Source organism: Pectinophora gossypiella, chromosome 19 (assembly GCF_024362695.1).
Source record: "Pectinophora gossypiella chromosome 19, ilPecGoss1.1, whole genome shotgun sequence".
NCBI classification, from domain to species: Eukaryota; Metazoa; Arthropoda; class Insecta; order Lepidoptera; family Gelechiidae; genus Pectinophora; species Pectinophora gossypiella.
In genome coordinates this window covers 4823122-4843396 of record NC_065422.1, presented here as the reverse complement: position 1 = coordinate 4843396, position 20275 = coordinate 4823122, and the positions used below count along the sequence as shown (strand labels likewise).

The 20275-nt window shown below is 39.7% G+C and overlaps 1 protein-coding gene across 1 annotated transcript in view; it reads right to left on the bottom strand.

Moving 5' to 3' along the window:
- Positions 1-1022: 1022 nt before the first annotated feature.
- Positions 1023-20275, bottom strand: part of LOC126375518 (paired box protein Pax-6-like) — a 66403-nt gene continuing 47150 nt past the window's right edge. The window contains exons 6-10 of the mRNA XM_050022488.1: positions 4655-4831; positions 3598-3680; positions 2269-2435; positions 1642-1817; positions 1023-1111 (exon numbers count right to left, since the gene is read on the bottom strand). Coding sequence (XP_049878445.1) covers positions 1023-1111; positions 1642-1817; positions 2269-2435; positions 3598-3680; positions 4655-4831 — 692 coding nt within the window. The remainder of the gene's footprint in view (positions 1112-1641; positions 1818-2268; positions 2436-3597; positions 3681-4654; positions 4832-20275) is intronic.

The following is a 20275-nucleotide window of genomic DNA, read 5'->3' as shown; positions in this document are numbered from 1 at the left end:
AATGAAATAGTCTAATTTACAAAGTTACAATTTGAGCCTATATTTTGTGCTCGGTTTCCTGTTTGTGGCCTCTACTGGATATGTAAATTCTTTATACTATATGTCTATAAATAGTTAATGAACGTGCCTAGTTACTACAGACTGTTGTAAGGTAACAGAGTGGAAAAATATACTTACATATAGTTAAAATTTGATTTGTTAAAAGCATAGAGCAATATGGGCCAGAAAAAAGTTAATTGTTAGTCGAATTCTATTCTTATTTACTATTTTGCCACAAAATGTTGAGTTTGTATACACTCGTACGCAGATTTCTCAGCGATGTGGTTTTTATACAATCTGCCGATTGGCCGCCCATTATGGTTTAGCCTTTCTGTTTGAGCTTACACTTACACCTGCACCTTTTTAGAATGATGGGTCTGTGATCTTACATAAGTATGCCCTAATATGCCTGCATATGTGTGTATGTTAGTGCACTGTACGGTCACGAGTACTAATATGTACACTGATACCATGTCACATTAACTTTTTTGACAAATTAAACCGTAAGTATCATTAACCTCTCATATGCCGAGATACCAGACACAATAGATTTTACATTGTGTCTGGTCGAGATCCGCGTTCCGGCGTTCGAAAGATTAAATGTCAAATATGATAGTGCGACAGGGTCCTAAAGTGGGTACATGACTGTACACTCCAAAATCTCATTCTTACCGTGTGCTGCTTTACTACGTAAGTGCGAGCGAGACAAACAGTCCTGTATAGCGAATTTCGGCCATTTAGACTAAACTAAGACCCAAAGTGGGTGAGGTAAATGTAGCTCGTCGCCCGTTACAAATTGGTGCGGGGCGGAGAGATACCCTTTATACGCAGTGTTGTTCTTTATTCTACGGTACAGTGCTGTCTGTATACCTATACAGTACACTGACTGTACGCACAAGTCATGTTCGCCGGCAATTTGACAGTGTACCAGATTGTTCGACAAAATTGATTGAGGAATGTGTGGCTGGCTAGTGCCACCAGGGTCACTGCAGGCGGGACCAGTACTGCTGGCCGTCTTGGCCAGGGACTGCTAGTGGGACTGACACGCCGGCACCCAGGAGTCCGCCCAGCTCTGCAAACAAAGGTTTATTCAGTTGCAAAACTTCAGTTCTTCAGTCTACTAGGATACGTGTTCCTGTAGGTATATACACGCTTAGGGTAGTCAATTTGGTAGGTGAGGTGGTTTTTTAAAAGGCCTTTAGACACTGATAGTGCTTGAAGAAAACTCAAAGGGTATACCAGATCGAAGAGTTGTGAGCTAGAATCCGGATTCAATTACTCGATCATCATGTCTCGAGCGTTATTCCGTTTTCACTGGGTCCGCTTACCCAACCTAAAGATTTGACAGGCTCGGTTTTGTATAGAAGCGACTGCCTGTTTGACCTTCCAACCCGCGAAAAGAAGACCAGCCCAATACACATGACCTAGGTCCTATATTTCCGAAACACATTTCTCTGGAATGTGGGTTTCCTTACGAGTTTTCCTTCACCGCTGAGCACGTGATAATCATTTATGTTCCAAACAAAAAATCATTAGTTGACCTCACAGTGAGAGTTCTTCCAACGGCTCAATAAAACTGCCTCGAATACTGTTAAACCTGACCTGGCTGTGGCGAGGCCGGCTCATGCTGGTAGGGGTGGTGGTAGGGGTGCGGCTGTCGGTACCCCAGCTCGTAGCGCGGGTACCCGAGGAACCCTCCCTTGCACAGCTCGGGGTCATTGCCCTCGCATACCGGCGTCTCCACCATCCCGCCACCGTACCCCATCGGGGTGAGCGGGCTGGAAAGATTGACAAAATATTATTAGTACAAAGAAGACAATACATCCACCTGTAAACGGTCGGCAGTTACTAGGTAGTCTTACCGCAAAATTGCAAAGACACTTTGAATAAGAAAAACACTTATTTTAACTCTTCCTATTCTATCTTCTATTGGCAGACAGGCACTTCATACCCGTAATTATTTAGGGTGCAGTCACAAGTCGGCAAGAATAATATTGGACGTTCAAGCATTAATGTGGATATCCTGAAATAGTTATAGTATACCCTACCCACATAGGCACACACCAGAGACTCCATACAAAAATGTAATCATCCAGCAATGCACTCCATCCATTTTTACGTAAGTACGAAGCTTCCTTTTTACCCAACAACGGGAGACAAAGCATGATTGTGTATTTTCACATTTGTCTCCGACAATGGATAGGTATTAAAAATAAGAAAGTTTCGAACCTGTAGGTGTCCACATTGAGCGGCGGCTGGTAGGGCTGGTGCGGCGGCGGCGCGTGCGCCTGCGCGGGCGGCGCGGCGGGCGCGGCGTAGGCGCACTCGGGCGAGCGCCGCTGGCTGCGAATCTTCTCCTCGCGCCGCCACTTCGCGCGCCGATTCGAGAACCACACCTTAACGTCGGGTTAGGTTAACACAACGCGCGGAGGCTACGCGCTACATTGGCTTCATTCATATTACTGAGCATTGGAATTTCAATACATACATATATACCTACGTTAGGTAGTATGCTTAAACTTATGTTTAACGGCCTCCATGGTCCAGTGGTTAAGCGTTGGCTCACGATCCGGAGGTCCCGGGTTCGAATCCCGGTGGAGACATATTACAAAAATCACTTTGTGATCCCTAGTTTAGTTACCTAGGACATTACTGGCTGATCACCTGATTGTCCGAAAGTAAGATGATCCGTGCTTCGGAAGGCACGTTAAGCCGTTGGTCCCGGTTACTACTTACTGATGTAAGTACGTAGTCGTTACATGTAAATAATTGCTTTTCTTTATTTTGATTCGAATGGGTTGGAGATACAATTGTGCCGGGGTGTAATGAAAAGGATCACCATTTATACCCAAAAACAAAGTTAAAAAATGCAGACTTATCCATGAAATTAGAAGGTTAAGCAAAGGAAAATCTTTACAGCGCCATCTATAATGTTTTTGAGAAACGTAGCCTGGAAAGTCCCTCATTATAAACATATCTACGTTTATTTTCAACGCATAGTAAATAGACACTTAGGTATACTTAGAGTGGGTTGCAACGGCGGGAAAGTTGTGGATAAGGTTAGGTTAGGTTACGACGCAGTAATGTCGCTGAAGGAAGCAGCGGAGAGGGCGAGAGAAGACTCGACTCGCTCCCGATCCGCCGCAGGCGACCAGAAAGGCGGCGACTGGCGCACTTGGTCGCGATAAACCAGCGCCGCCTTGATGGAGACCTGTGGACGGTGGTCGGGGGACCGTCGTCCACAACATAGGTCTCGTGGCGTAGGGTTCCCCAAGTGTTTCGGGCCCTCGGCGGAGGGGGAGGCGCTTGACGCGCTCCCAGGGGCGCTGGGCCCTAAAGGGCCGCTGACGGGGACGCGGTTGTGTGCAATTGCGTTCCCGTATCCCCGCCACACGGAGGTAAAGAGGAACACCATTGGATTTTAGTGAGTGTACGCATATAACCACGTCGCCACGGCGTAACGCATTTCCCAACGTAAAAAAAGAAGGACCGGGAAGGAGGTTTATACTCAGTGGGATGATGCGGACTGATTTACGATGATGAGGTATAGAGGCTCACCTGTATCCTGGCTTCAGGCAAGCCGATCTTGGCGGCGAGTCGTTCTCTGGCGAACACGTCGGGATAATGCGTCCTCTCGAACTCTGCAACCACCAAACAAACATCAACTATTAACCTTTTGTGGCCGAGATTTCCAGACGCAATAGTTAGACAATTGGGTTTGGATTTTAAAAGAACATTTGGTCTCTCATGACTTTATTTAAACTAAGTGTAAAGTAGCCGTGGTAGCCCAGTTAGTAGAACGCTTGCCTCTCACTTTGAGGTCGCAGGTTCGAATCCAGCACAGGCCTAAACCAATGATTGTCGAATTTGTTTTCGAATTCTTGTTTGGATCTTAAATGACTCTCTCTCTCTCTGATCTCTCTTGAATGATTCTTGTTTGGATCACGTGCTCAGCGGTGAAGGAAAACATCGTGAGGAAACCCACATTCCCGAGAAATCATTTTCGGTGGTATGTGACCTAACCTGTATTGAGCTGGTTTTCTCTTCGCGGGTTTGACGGTCATACAGGCGTCTGTAAAAAACCGGACCTGGCAAATCATCAGGTTAGGTAAGCAGATCCTGTGCGAAACGTGATAATGCTAAGGGGATGATGATGTAATGTTTAAAGTAAGTAAAAACCTGTCTGACCTTCCAACCCGCGATGGGAAAACCATAGGTATAATACCTAATAATGGTAAGTATACCTACATACATAAACTCTGCAGAGCTATAAGTAAGAAAAGGCAAGATGCAGCCACTGTTTGAATTTGAATTTGTGTTGTGCCTGGGTGTAATAACAAGGGTCATCATTTACCCAAAAACAAAGATCTATGCCTGTTATCCTTGAAATTAGAAGATTAAACGAAGGCATCTCTATTTCTATTTTCCATCTATATTTCTTTGGGGGAATGAAGCCTGTAATATATTTTTTTGTTAATTTATTTAAGGACAGACTAACCCAGAGTAGGTACCATACAGCAAGCTAGGGTCTACCGCAGAAAAAATGTTCTGGGCTTGAGCCACAAAGCCCAAGCAGCTGAACGTTCTAAGTATGTTTTTTTAAAAATAGACGTACCTCGCTCAAGACTATCAATCTGCTCGTTGGTAAAGCTAGTCCGGTTGCGTTGCAGCTTGCGCTTGAGTCGCAGTCTCGCGGCGTCGTCGTCTGCGCCGCTCGACCCCGCGTTGGAGTTGTCGCCGGACCCCGTCTCGTCTGAATGCAGGCCTTCGAGACCTTCTAGGCCTTCTTCACCTGGGAACAAAAACCAAGCACTTACATACTTTTTATAGAGCCTCCTTTTTAAGGTCGGATGGGTGACCACAGAAAAAAAGTTTTCATCTCGTGCTTCGGAAGGCACGTTAAGCCGTTGGTCCCGGCTGCATTAGCAGTCGTTAATAACCACCAATCCGCACTGGGCCCGCGTGGTGGTTTAAGGCCCGATCTCCCTATGCATCCATAGGGAAGGCCCATGCCCCATGGACGTTAATGGGCTGATGATGATGATGATGAGCCTCCTGTTGTTCACCAGCTTGCTTCTCAAACGGGGAGCGCCGGTTCAAACCGCGGTATCGGACTTGCACCAATGAGTTATTAATTTATCTCAAGTGCAGTTTCACTAACACAGTTGCCTCGAACATTATAGATGGCGATACGGCTCACCACTTATCACGTTGGTCTAACAGAACTTCTTAATTGATCTTGTGATGGATGTACCTCTGACTACCCCAATATCAGGAATGCTTGTAGTTTCATTGATGACAGCAGGCTCTGCTTACCCCGTTAGGGATTATATTTAAAACTTTATATACTTAAGTATGTACCTTACCTAGTTATGTAATAAAATGAACGTAACGGGCCGACTTCTCAAATTAGTTAGTTGGGAAGGGTTCATAGTGTAGCGGAATTCTAACTCCCAACTAAGATCGACTGTAAGTTACGCTAGTGTTGGGACAGAACATAGGTCGAGCTCTCTTTTAGTGTTGGGATAATACCTAGTACTAAATACTAATTTGCAGCTAAAAAGGAATAAGTAAGAGTCATTATCCAAATGATATATTATATAGTACTTTTATATACGTACTAGCTTTTGCCCGCGACTTCGTCCGCGTGGAGGGATTTTCCCGTTAATTCCCGTTCCCGTGGGAATTTCGGGAATTCCTTTCTTAGTGCACCTCCACGGTACCTAAGCTACGTTTAGCCGTTTAGACTGTGTCAGTCAGTAAGTTTCTCCTTTTATATATTTAGATAAGTAGTACAAATATACGAATACTTACATTATTTTTATACAGTACAAACTATATACAGGGTGTTAGTGATATCGTAACGAATACGATTCAGACCATGATTCTGGGTTAATATCAAGGGGAATTTGCTGTCGGAAAATTCATGAATTTTTTAAAATTATTTTCAGTTCCATACTTTTGCGACGGAAATTTCCACTTGATATCAACTCACAATCATGGTCTAAATCATCCCTCAAAGTTTTCTTTACGATGTCACTAACACCCTGTATAGTACTTTTGAGAATTCTAAAAGTGTATGATTTTAGATAATGTATTATTGCTGAGCATAAACTGCGACACTGGTATTCTGCGGGCCCAGCTGAGTGTGGCAAAATTATAAGTACTTACATAATTATGTACTATCTTCATCATAAGTAATCAATCATTATTTTTTTACTAAATCTATCAAAATAATAGTGTAAATAAAAGACATCAACGCAGTCCCACAATAACAAATACCATAGTAAAAATAACTGTTAAATTATCCTGTTACTTTGTCATATCTATTACTTGATATAGTGACATCGACCCCATCCCTAACCCTCCCGTTCCCTTTTGCAAACTTCGCAACCGCAAAATGTGCATAAAGTGAGTCCTTAACAATTAATTTGTGAACAGTCGCGGATTTCCGATAGCTTGAAATTTATTTCTCTTGGTGATTTAATCTTGGATTCACTGGAAAGTTCTATGGAACAAGGGCTGATATAACTTGTTAGTCTTACTGAGTTTAGTAATCAATGAATTTGGTGAAATTATTTGTTAGTTTGTGTGGAATTCACTGAACACAAATTTGAAAATAAGAGAAATTGTTTATGTAAAATATTGCCCTCTAAGAATAATGTGTAGACAAACTAGTGCGGATAATAATGAAATGGAAGAAACAATCACCCAAATTACTTATTTTCACAGCTGTTTATAATAGAACTACGTAGACTTCGTATCAACAGTGGCTGCAAGTTGTCTTTGATTACTTGTGGCTCTGCCCACCCCATTAGGAATTACGGGCATGAGTTTATGTATGTATGTTTATAATAGAAATAATTAAAGGCAACTTGGTAAACCTAATTATGAAGATTTTATACATACATACACACCCTGTGGTAGTGACATCGTAACGAATACTAAGGGGGATGATTCAGACCATGATTCTGAGTTAATATCAAGTGGAATTTTCTGTCGCAAAATTAAGTAATGTCATTTTTCTTTAGTTTTCTTAAATTATTTTCATTTCTATCCTTTTGCGATGCAAAATTCCACTTGATATTAACTCAAAATAATCAGCTGAATCATCCCTCTCAGTATTCGTTACGATGTCACTTAGACCAAGTACAAGTACATACGGTAGCCATACAAGTATGTATGGGTGTTAGTGACATCGTAACGAAAACTTTGAGGGATGAATCCAACCATGATTCTGAGGTGATATCAAGTGGAATTTCCTGTCGGAAAATTCAAGTAAATTTTTGTTTTTTAAATTATTTTCAGGTCCATAATTTTGCGACGGAAAATTCCACTTGATATCATCTCAGATCATGGTTTGATTCATTCGTCAAAGTTTTCGTTACGATGTCACTAACACCCTGTATAACTAACCCAACGGGACAGACCGGTCCGACGGATGATGCCTCATTCATACACATCGACTGACACATACTGATTTACTTTGAGGATAAAAATGAAATAACGTTGGAATTAAGTAAAAGGAAGGAATATTTTTCGTGTGTATTTGTGTAATTTGGTTGTCTACCTAAACAATTACATTGTCTTACACTGCAAATGTTGTGTGCACTGTAATTGGCTTATGTAACAGTCTAATTTCTGATGTAAGTAATTTTTTTTTTATTTATTGTTTTATATCTTTTTATAAACAAATAAATACAGTTAACTTCGTTAATAATTGTTTTCGTTTGACGAAGCGTGTGGTGAATGCTTAGTTTTTTGTTTCTTTGTTTTTTTATCAATAAACATATGACTTTAGAGATTTGTTAACTTATAGCTGAGAGATCATTTCCATGATGTTTAAATAAAGAGTTACAGAATTTACACTTCTGACGTATGTCGACCGGCAGTAGGCTCTGCACGGTAACCGCGCGGCGCGTATTATATCGAGACCTTCGACCAATAGCCGTTTGACGTCCATCTACGTAGATAGCATTCGTATCGTTTATTGGTCGAAGCGCTCAATGTAAGTCGCAACGCGCGCGGCGCGGTTGTCATGCAGACCCGGCAGCATGTTGTACAGATACGGTATTCGTTTACGGAGTGGTCTGTCACTGAAGTAGTTGGTGATTCGCGGTACAACATACCTGCCCGTCGACATCATCCGCGTACACTGGTCATGTTCGCTATGGTCTGGATTGCTATGGTCATTTAATATTAATACGTAGCTGTGCTCTGAATCGGCGTGCGTGTATGAAACGATTGATGAATGTGGAGGAAGCAAGAGTCTGTCAGGATCGAAGCAAATGGAATAGGCTAGTTTCCAACTAGTCGAATCAGTTCATCATCATCAGCCCATTAACGTCCCCACTACTGGGGCACGGGCCTTCCCTATGGATGGATAGGGAGATCGGGCCTTAAACCACCACGTGGGCCCAGTGCGGATTGATGGTTATTAACGACTGCTAATGCAGCCGGGACCAATGGCTTAACGTGCCATCCGAAGCACGGAGGAGCTCGAGATGAAAACTTTTTTTTTGTGGTCACCCATCCTATGACCGGCCTTTGCGAAAGTTGCTTAACTTCAACAATCGCAGACCGAGCGCGTTTACCGCTGCGCCACCGAGCTCCTCAAATAATCAGTTACTTTTTACTCAATGTCAAAACACGAAATTACTATGGAATTTGTATGAAATCATACCGTGACGTCATAGAAAAACATGACACACGTCACACATCACTTATTATTACGGATTTCTTGATATAAATTCATAAATAAATATAAAAAAGAAAATATTTTTCGTTATTAGTTTTATCTGTCTTTATTTAGTAATCAGAGTTTCATAATTTATCTTGAATCTAATACACGACCCAATTCCATAATCTCTGCTTAAGGAAAATATTTCTTTTCTTCGAACTTAGAATCTGATATAACCAATAAATACAGATCAAAAGAAAAAAAAAAACAGTTTATTTTAATATTAACGTAGACAAATAATAATTATAGTTTAAATTAATTAGCTAGGTACCTATCTAATAAAGAAAAAAATAAAATCGTAAAATTATTTGTAATTTTTTGGCTAAGTACGATAAGCTGCAAAAGTCCAATCAGTTTCTTGCAAAGTAATAAATTAACTGGTTGCACTTAAGACCTCCTGGTTACATGTCGTTTCTGTAATAGACCAAACAGCTACAAAAACATAAATTTTATAATTATGACAACTAATGGTTCATAGTTTCACCACTGTTTACAAATAATTCGCTGGGCTCAGTGACTGAACTTTTGCTCTTTGATTGTACCTATAATTTACGCTATTTTTCGGTTAGTAATTTGAATTACAAATAAATTGTATATATTATTCTTATCGTGTGGGTTTTTAATACTTCTTCTTCTTTTATCCTGTGGCTTGTGCGGTGGATTACCAACCTCATCAACACTGGTGTCAGGGTTATTTTATTATTGAGCCGCCAAAGGCCCGTGACATGATTCATGTAACGACACATACTTACATCAGTGAGTAGTAACCGGGAGCAATGGCTTAACGTGCCTTCTGTAGCACGGATCATCTTACTTTCGGACAATCAGGTGATCAGCCTGTAATGTCCTAAGCAAACTAGGGTTCACAAAGTGATTTTGGGTTCGAACCCGGGGCCTCCGGATCGTGAGCCCAACGCTCAACCACCGGACCACTGAGGCTGTTTTATCGTGTGTATTTAAAACACATAGATACTTAACCTTCCGTATCAACGTGTAAGTGAACGACCTCTCCTCGTTCTAGACCTAGAATCCTCGGAGACACAAACTAAACCAAAACCAACTATCGCAAAATCAGCGAATAAATTAAATTCAAGTGTCAAGATTCCGCGGCGTTGTCTCCGAGACTCGTGGAGGGGGGAAGGGGGATCTCCCCTCGCGGGCGGCACTGGGGGAGGGGGGAGCTGTAACGCGCGCGTTCATGCAGAAACTGACGATAACAACCCAGCCTACCACGTAACCCTGCCGGGACGATAGTCTTATCTGCAGCTTAAAAATGTATGGCCAATAATGGAGCACCGCTTTTGACAACGCACACTTTAGTTCGCCGGTTATTCCCCCACCTGAGATAAGAGAACATAAATTTCGGGTAAAACTTTCGCAACGCCTTATTAATTTAGAGGTGTTCCGATAATACTTAATGGAGGCGTGAAATCGTGGAGTCGCGTAAATTCAATCATTATGTCGATGGAATTTTACTTTCGTAGCAATAGATGTAGAGAATTAAAAATAATTTTACTTTTTAGACAAAAGAAAACGTAGCACACGCGTAGCTAATTGCTACGAAATACGTAGCATATGCTTACTCGCAACTTATATAAGTTCTAATAATTATAATAACTAAATTGATATCTATGTATATAAAAAATATACCTTACATATATACATAATGCTCGCCTGGTGGCCTTATCGGGGGTGGGCAGAGTCATAACTTGGAGTCCTAAAATATTATGTATAAAAATGAAAATGTCCTTAATTTTCTGTCTACATTTACCATAATAGTCATTTATCTTCTGTTTTTCGTTCATATTATAATGTATTGTATTTTTGTTTTTTTTATAAAGCCACCGTCCATATAATAGACAGTCCATTCTTATCTTATCTTATCTAGCCTAAAGTGTCCCACTGCTGGGCAAAGGCCTCCCTCCATTTCTTCCAGGACTCTCTCTCTCTCTCTCTCTCTCTCTCTCTCTCTCTGTGTGGAGGAGACAGTCCATTATGTTACAGTAAAAACGATCCTGAGTAAACTATCTTTTAAGGCTAGGAGGAAGTTGCGGGGATTACCAACATTTCATATATAATGGCTCATTTTATTGATTTGTCCGGCCAAGTAGTTAATGACATCTGTGGCAAATGTACAATAAGTCACGTCAAAAAAAATATATATAAAATGCTCATTTTATGTAAGTATAAAAAGTTTTTAAGGTGGCTATCGAGTGAGTTTCCCTAGTAGACGTTGGCCAGTGTTTTTACAGAGCGCTGTGGCGTCGTTATAAACAGTTTAGCTATACTCTCGCTTCTGTTACGTTACGAGGTAGACAGTTTCATTACATTTTACGCTTTTTGCAATATGACTCTATCAAGGCGCAAAAGTTAAAACAAATTACATTCTTCTCATAAAAAAAAGCAAAGCACTTCCGATATTTTGCTCGCTTTATTATGCAACAAAATACGAGCTTAATTTAATTTTAAATTTGAATTTCGAACATGTAAAATTACATTTCTTTTTTATTCCTAATACTTACTCAAGTTTTTTTTTATATGAACTTGCCTGGCGCTTCGTGTTTTTATGAAAAGAGTATTTATATTATTTAATACTTAGTTATCGTTGCAAAGTCTATGCCTTATACACATAAATACGATCCTATACATAGTATCAGGGTAGGCTGAGCCAAAAATTATCTATATATTTTTTCTGGGGGGTTAAAATGGCCACATCGAAGCAATTTATCTAAGAAAGCAATATTGCTATTTGACATTTGTTTGCACTGCGCAAACTTACTTTGTGTTACTTTTATATGCGCAAATGTCAAATTGCAATATTGCTTTTTTAGGTGAATTGGTTCGATGTGGCCTTTTTAACCCGGCTGGTATAAAATTATATGCATTTCGGAGGTATGTGACCTAACCTGTATTGGGCTGGTTTACCCTTCGCGGGTTGGGAGGTCAGACAGGCAGTCGCTTCTGCAAAAAACCGGACCTATCAAATCTTCAGGTTAGGTAAGCGGACCCTGTGAAAACGGGATAGCGCTAGGAGATGATGATGAAAATCGCATTCAAAGTTTAGTAACAGATGAACTCCTCACCTCCTTGTCTCCAACAACAGCATTTTACATCGCTCGTTGTACCACGAGTGTCACCAAATCCTAAATAAGCTATCACAAGTGACAGGTGGCTCGTCCGTCCTAGAGATAAAGATTAAATTCCTATGGTAATTTGTTTCGTGGTGGCAGGATGTAATTTGGGAAGGGCAGTGGCGTAGTCAGCATGGATTTGTTGTAAGTTTTTATACTCATCTATGAGTTTTGTTTTTTTTTTAATAGCAGCAGGCAAGCACTCTTCATTCAGTAACCATTTATGAGCTAAGCTGCCTGACAATATATTGTATAATCCGACTTTATGAGTTTGAATTCATGTTTGGAACAAAAGTAGATAATTGATATAAAGGTAAAAGAAAACCAAGTAGAGTCATAAGCACCTTAGAACCCTGTCGCATTATCATATTTGACATTTAATGTGACTTGCGGTTTAATTTGTCAAAAAAGTTAATGTGACATGGTTTCAAAGAGTATATATTAGTAATTTAGTACTCGTGACCGTACTTTTGCTCAAAAGTGACAGCTAACATAGGTTAGCCTAGCTGACGTCGTCCCACCGTGTTGCCATTTCTTAAAAAATAAATTACCCACAACCAATGTTCTTAATTTACTTTGCAAGGCAATTTTTAACTTTAAGTAAAAGTATTACTTACAGTTTTAATTATTTTTAAATATGTGACAAGTAATAGTGATTAAATACATTAGTCAGTAATAAAATTTACGTCCTTAGAAAGTTGGAGATACTAATTTAATGGTAACACGGTCTCCGTGGTCCAGTGGTTGAGCGTTGGGCTCACGATCCGGAGGCCCCGGGTTCGAATCTCGGTGGGCATAATACAAAAATCGCTTTGTGATCCCTAGTTTGGTTAGGACATTACAGGCTGATCTCCTGATTGTCCGAAAGTAAGATGATCCGTGCTTCGGAAGGCACGTTAAGCCGTTGGTCCCGGTTACTACTTGCTGTACTCCTAAGTAAGTAGTCGTTACATGAGCCATGTCAGGGGTCTTTGGCGGCTCAATAATAACCCTGATACCAGAGTTGATGAGGTTGGTAATCGACCTCACATCCCACGCGATAGAAGAAGAAGAATGAACAGGAGTTGGTTTAAAAATAAATTGGTTTCCACCAAGGGTGCTTAAAAGAAAAAAGTCATTCTAAAAAGTATACTGATGCTTCACAGTCGATTTCTACTACAGCGACAGCAGCTGGTGGATTCATTGAAAGTTGTCATTCAAGAGCTTGGAAAGTCTGCTCTCTGGTGTGCTCGGTGATGACTCGTATAGCCAATTTTATGTGAAAACGTGCGCCCACATTTTGGGCACGTCAGCACACCCCCTAAGTGATAGGTGATTGCCGCAGGTGGTCGGGCTTTCAGATCGTCACGGTTTCTGTCCAGATCTGCCCCACATACAACAGGAGCTTCCTGAGTCCGTCCCTGGCCCGTATCAGAAACCCATCTGTCAGAGAGGGAACATTAATGTTTCATGAAAGCACGTAATGTACAGATCCGTATCAGATAATAGACAGCGTATTTACCGCCCCTCTGTAACGTGAGATTCGGGAATTAAGACCACAAGTGATGGCAGTTGATGACTGGGGTTTTTTAGGGGACTTATTAAAAATAGAGATGTGCCGAACATTTCTTGGATATTCGGTAACATATAAGTATTTCGGTATCATTTCCATAAAGATGATAAACAAGAAAACTAATTTCTATTCTATTAAAAAAAACATTACTTATAATAGCATATGCACGAAGAAAAGTCGAAGCCGTGGCCAGTTGGTAGAACGCTTGCCTCTCACTTTGAGGTCGCAGGTTCGAATCCAGCACAGGCCTAAACCAATGATTGTCGAATTTGTTTTCGAATTCATGTTTGGATCATAAATGATTATCACGTGCCCAGCGGTGAAAGAAAACATCGTGAGGAAACCCACATTCCCCAGAAATGCAGGAGGTATGTGACCTAACGTGTATTGGGCTGGTTTTCCCTTCGCGGGTTGGAAGGTTTACAAAGGCAGTCGCTTCAGTGAAAAATCGGACCTGTAAAATTTTCAGGTGAGGTAAGCGGACCCTATGAATAAAAAACCGGGATGATGCTAGGGGGATGATGAATAGCATATGCAAGAATAGAAAGGAAATAAAGCTTTTTCCAGAAACTCTGCATAATTTATCAATTCAATAACTTTTGATTGCCCATAATAGAAACACATTACATATTTACAGACAAAACATTTGATTCAAAAGGCGGTCTTATTGCTAAGTTAATTCGAAGTGTAACTATGTTCAATCAATCAATCAATAACTATGTTACCTACTGAATAAAGATATTTTTAACAGTTTTTATGACATCCCTAAACTGACCGCAATGTGAGCGTCAGAATAGCCGGTCACCGGCAAATGTCATATTATTTCTAAAATACGTTGGAAGCATTAACAATATTCGGTAAAAAACTAATTAAACGGAAAACTAGAGTTATTTATTTACGGTTTACATTTTATTCCGCTCAAGATGGCGACGCGGGCAAGGGAAACGCCGCGTTCTGCCTTGTGGCTTATCGCAAAAATGTCGGAGTGACATGAATTCCATTCCGCTATTCCCCTGTGTCCCCGCGCGGGGAGTTTTGTTTCACCGTATCTGCTGGTTATGAAATCATGTACAGATGGCAACAAAGATACAAGTGTTTTGATAAAAATTACATGAAAATTGACGTATGAAGTTCCACTTATTGTTACCTACCGTTTTAGCTTCCAGATTAAACTTTGAAATGTGTTTGTTTTGATAAGACTGCAAAATTATTAAATGACTTACTTACCTACAAAGGTAGGTATTAAAGACATAACGCTATAAAATATATTATAATTTCCTACAAATCAAACGTTCTCCTTTTTATTTTTTTATTGTAAAGAAGAAGGCGTAAACTTACCAGTAACAAATGAAGGATGTTTTTAAAGAAAAGCGATAAGAATATTTGAAGAATTTGATGAAAGAGTGTGTGAAATAATTAAGTAGATTTTGGTAGTCGAGTTTGAAGTCAAAGTTTTACTTGATTTATGACAGAAGAAATCCTTTTTTGTTCAAGAATTACTAATGGGTTATTAAATTAATAAATCATAAAACATTTAATCACGTATGCATCTCGCGAACGGTATCACCTGCGAGTCGCCACATTTTCCCGCCGTTTCGCACAAAATGGTCGGCGCGTGACTAGACTGACGATGCGTCACCGTTTATCATGTTTTATTATCTGTGGGGAAACTGTTTAAAAGTGTTTTTCATGTTACGATTGTAATAAGGTGTTTAAATATAGAGAGGTGGGGTGCGCAAATATGTTTTTATTTTTTTATAAACTGTTATGGTTGCCTTAGAGGTGTGCGAGTAAAAATACTCTAGTGATTAACAGTTTGCAATGACGATGAGTGAGTTTGAAATGCTCTAAATGATTAACTGAGCACACCAGTAAGTGGCGGAACTTTGTTCAGCGTCTCCAAATAATCGAAACAAGTGACGAATTTCGTAATAGAAAACTCTTCTATAAGTTTTAGGAAATACTTAAAAGATTCAAGTGGTCTTAGTTAAATATATTTGTTTTCTTGGTATAAGTACCTACATAAAGTAAAATGAAAAGTTTTCGTCTAGCTTTCCCGTAACAAACGCTCTTAATATTTTGCCTGTCACTATTTAGACTACAATGTACAGCACAGCAAAAGAGAGTTACCGAAATGCCTATTTTAGGCTTATATCTCTACATTACCTACCTACATGTGTCGAATAATCCTTGTAGGTACTTACATACGTATTTAAACACATCTATAACGTAACCTGTAGACGTATAAACAGTTACATCTGGAGGCAATATTCGCATATGTCATACGGCCCACGCGATATGAGCGTGGTATAATTATATGATGTTTATGTGGGGAGGGGCAGTGGGGCGGCACTAACGCGCGTTCCCGCCCACACCACCGGCATTTTTATTTATTATTTTTTTAACGATTGTCTATGCCCAGTAATAGCGCCAAGGTATTTTTTGAGGCAACCATTTTAATTGTACAGACTAATGAGCTTAATTACTTTGGATGTTTTAAAAAAGTGTAGCCACTTGTGAATTCAAAGACGTAGCTTGGAAGTTGGTGCGGATTTTCGGTGAAGTATATTTGTCTCGTTTTCTCTAACGCTAAATATACTATATTAAATTTAATCTGTTAGGTACTCAGTAAAGGACAATGTTTTGAAATTCTTTCTTGATAAATTATATCTATTAGGTAAGTATATAGAAAATATTAGTTTATTTTATTTAGTATAAAAACATGAATGATAAACTCGCTTCTATGTGGAACTGGGAGTTATATTTTTGCAATTTCAAAATTTTTTTACGATTAACAGCTGGGACCAACTACTTATCGTGCCCTCCGAAGCACGGAATTATCTCGTTTTTCGGACGATCAGATGATTTAAGCCTGTAATGTCCTTACTAAACAAAGGACAGTCTCACAAAGAGAGTCGACAATGTCTCGAAACCGAAATCGAACCCGGACCTTCCGATCGTGAACCCAATGCTCTAACTACTAGACCACGGAGGCTGTCAAGACGCATGGTCAAGACGTAAAACGACAAAGGGATTTCTGTGCTTTTTAATAGTTTAAACTGATATGTGCAAGATACTGCGATAGAGTGAAAAGCTTTTTTTTATTATGAACACTAAAGTTGTGTGTACAGTACCGTAATGACAGAAAAGTGCAAGTTAGCGTGAAAAGAAAAAAAAGATCGCACAAAGAAAACTTTTTCGCGGCTACCTCTATGCTTAAATAAGCAATTACTTAAGTAAGTGGTTGCAAGTAACAAAATTAATTATTTTATTGAAACAAAAGAGTACATAAAAATATATATGCTGTTAAAAATATTCTTAGTTGGCGATTGGTTGCGTATTAAGACAAAACATCCTTCATTCACAACTAGTTGCCAACAAAGAAGTATAATTCTTCCTTTGCAACTGGTTGTGAAACGTGGTTGCGATGGCGGCCGAAGGGGAAACAAATAGTGTAACCTAACCTAACCTAAACTGTAGGCATTATAAAACCTGTGTAAAAATGTTTTTGTGTGGGGAAATAAATATTTTTCTTTCTTTCTTTCTTTCTTTGTGACTTAAGTTATCTTTGAGTAATCTTTACACAAACATCTGGCTCTGTCTAACCCAATAGGTTTTACCGGCGTGAGTTATATATGTAAATGTATGTAAGTAGAGTTTCTAGTGTAAGCTTTTTGAAAATTTTCTATATCTTTGTTGTGGCTATGACAGTCGCACGATGGATACTTACTTGTAAGTACCTATTAAAAAATATTATTCAAACTAAAAGTAACTACTTATTATTAAAAAAGAGACAGACTTCCCTTACAAGTCAATATTTAAAACTTTAAAAAACATAATAATATGAAATAAATAAATCGTAAAATAGACAAAATATATATATATTTTATAATTCTATTACTCGCTTGTGTAATTCATTTTGCCACATTGTTAAATCTGTGAACCCAACGACTTGTTCACTTAAAAGACATTACACACGCAAATGACAATTACACACAACGCATAAAAGACAATTAAACGCATTTAATGACTAAACAAACGCGGCGCCTCCCACAAACTGTCAAATTAGCAGCCATAATTACACATGTACTGGGGCTTACGGGGCCTAAACGGGGCCACAAGGGGCCTCAAGGCCTCAAGGCCCCTTCGCAACGTTTTCATGTTTTATAATCCGGTTTCATGCGTTATTGGTTTGCGAACCCTTTGTGCGCTCGCGGCATAACGGTGCGCGGTTTTCAATGTTTTTGTGTAACACTGGCTTTATATAAATTATAGAATTGGCTATTTTTATTGACAAGTTTGTAAAGTCGAGGTGGTCCGTTGGAAAATATGTTATATTATGCCTATGTTTTTCAAGGTTATGATAAAATAATGTTTTTTTTTAAGTATTCTTTGCAGTTTGTGCTTTCTGATAGTATAAAAAGCCATAACCAAATTAAGTATTTTAATTGAATAATTTTAACATAAACATAACACAGCCTATATACGTCCCACTGCTGGGCACAGGCCTCCCCTCAATCAACCGGAGGGGAATGGAGCATACTCCACCACGCTGCTCCAATGTGGGTAGGTGGAGGTGTTTTTACGGCTAATAGCCGGGACCAATGGCTTAACGTGCCCTCCGAAACACGGAATCATCTTATTTTCAATCATCTTTTTTTTTTAATAATTTTATTTAAGCATTTTATATTTAGAATTTTTGTGGTGACGGCCGAAGAGCTGTTCAATATTATGGATATTCCATTAGCTGATCGCTAACCTCCATTAATAGACAGGCAAGTCAATAAGTAACAACTTTGTAAAGATGCTTTTTTAAACATATTTTTGTAATAAATCTTTTAATAAACGTGCCAATTTATTTTACACAAAATGTGTCTACAATGTTTTAGATTTTTAACTTATAATAATTAATAACACCGACTTTGAAAACGGGGTTAAATCCTTTTTCAAAGTTTATTGTCACAGAATAAGGATTAATACTACGTATAGAACGGCAACTCTCCGCTCCCCACCAGCGTCTGAGCTAGGTTTACCTCACCCCCTTCGAACATAGTTTAGACTTGAATCGTATGGCTTAGCGTCACACACACAGATGCGCGTGTACGATAACGTCAATGTGTGGTGTCTGTGTAAAACGAGGTTGTTTGTATGAAGTGTCTGGAGTGTGTTATTGTATATTTGCCACAATTGGCCTTAACTATTTGATCGGAGATAAATTCTTAAGTATATCAAAATTATCTATATAGTAAAGCTTTTGTGTGATACATAATTTAATTCGAAAATAAATAACACGACCCAATTGGGGGGTAGGTACGCGGTACCTGTTTAAGACTCGCACATATGAAATTCCATTTCCAGTAATTAAACGACAAAGGCTTCGACGCACCCTTGTCACTCGGATGGATAATACTACGGAAGGGTTACACGTTACACCGACACACCGTGGTACAGTAATGAAGGCTTTAATTGCTATTTTGCTCGCGTGTGTGCACCCGATCTATAGGGCGCAGGGCCGGGCCATAATATCGGGGGCTTATATGTTTAGTCCTACTTTAAATGTGATTATTCTTTGATAACACACGCACAGTTGGCTCGACCATTATAGAGAGCTGTGTGGACGACCTCTATGGTCCAGTGGTTGCTCACGATCCGGAGGTCCCGGGTTCGAATCCCGGTGGGGACAAATAACAAAAATCACTTTGTGATCTTTAGTTTGGTTAGGACATTACATTACATTATTTTAAATTAAAAATTAAACTCCAAATATGAAAATTAAAAAAAATAAAATACTTACTTAAATAAAAATTAAACCCCACGCCTTCGAGCGGTCCTGGCGATTTCATCCTGTCGGGATTTGGGCCGCTGGTTGTACGGGTATTAATCCAGATTTGGACTGTTTTGGGGGCGATTATTAACGCTTTTGTGTCCCGGCGTGGGCACGGGACAGAGAGTGTTTTCAGGATATTTGTGTGGGTATAAATAAGCGTTATGTTATGTATTGCAACGGTTGATTGAGGGGAGGCCTGTGCCCAGCAGTGGGACGTATATAGGCTGTTTATGTTATGTATTAAGTTCTATATTTCCGAATACAACGTTGTGGACGAAGGGTAGTACTGTAGGTATGAAAAGCGATCGCTTTGTAAATTGTCACCATAAAGCACTTCTTCTCCTATCGTGTGGGTTGTGAGGTGGATTACCAATCTCATCGACCGCAGTGTCAGGGTTATTACTGTGCCGCCAAAGGCCCGTGACATGACTCATGAAACAACTACGTACTTACATGAGTAAGTAGTGACCGAAACTAACCGGTTTAACGTGGCTTCGGAAGTACGGAATCATCTTACTTTTTCGGATAATCAGGTGATTCAAACCAGCAAAGTCCTTACCAAACAAAGGACATACAAAGATACTTACTAAATATCCACTTTTAGTTGTTTTTGCATGTTTCTGCGTAAAATTTGACTGTGATATATTGCTAACAGCTATATAGAAAGCTCGGTGAGGTATTGGTACTTCATTTTGCGATGGGTGCACCTCTGACTACCCCAATTGGGATATAGTCGTGAGCTTATGTTATGATAAACAACGTACATTTAGTTCTGGACAGATTATATAACTGTGATTGTTGATGGAGTTATAAGCTCACGCTATTTAGCATGCTATGCTACGCTTCACGAGGAGCTCGATGGCGCAGCGGTAAACGCGCTCGGTCTGCGATTGTTGAAGTTAAGCAACTTTCGCAAAGGCCGGTCATAGGATGGGTGACCACAAAAAAAAGTTTTCATCTCGAGCTCCTCCGTGCTTCGGAAGGTA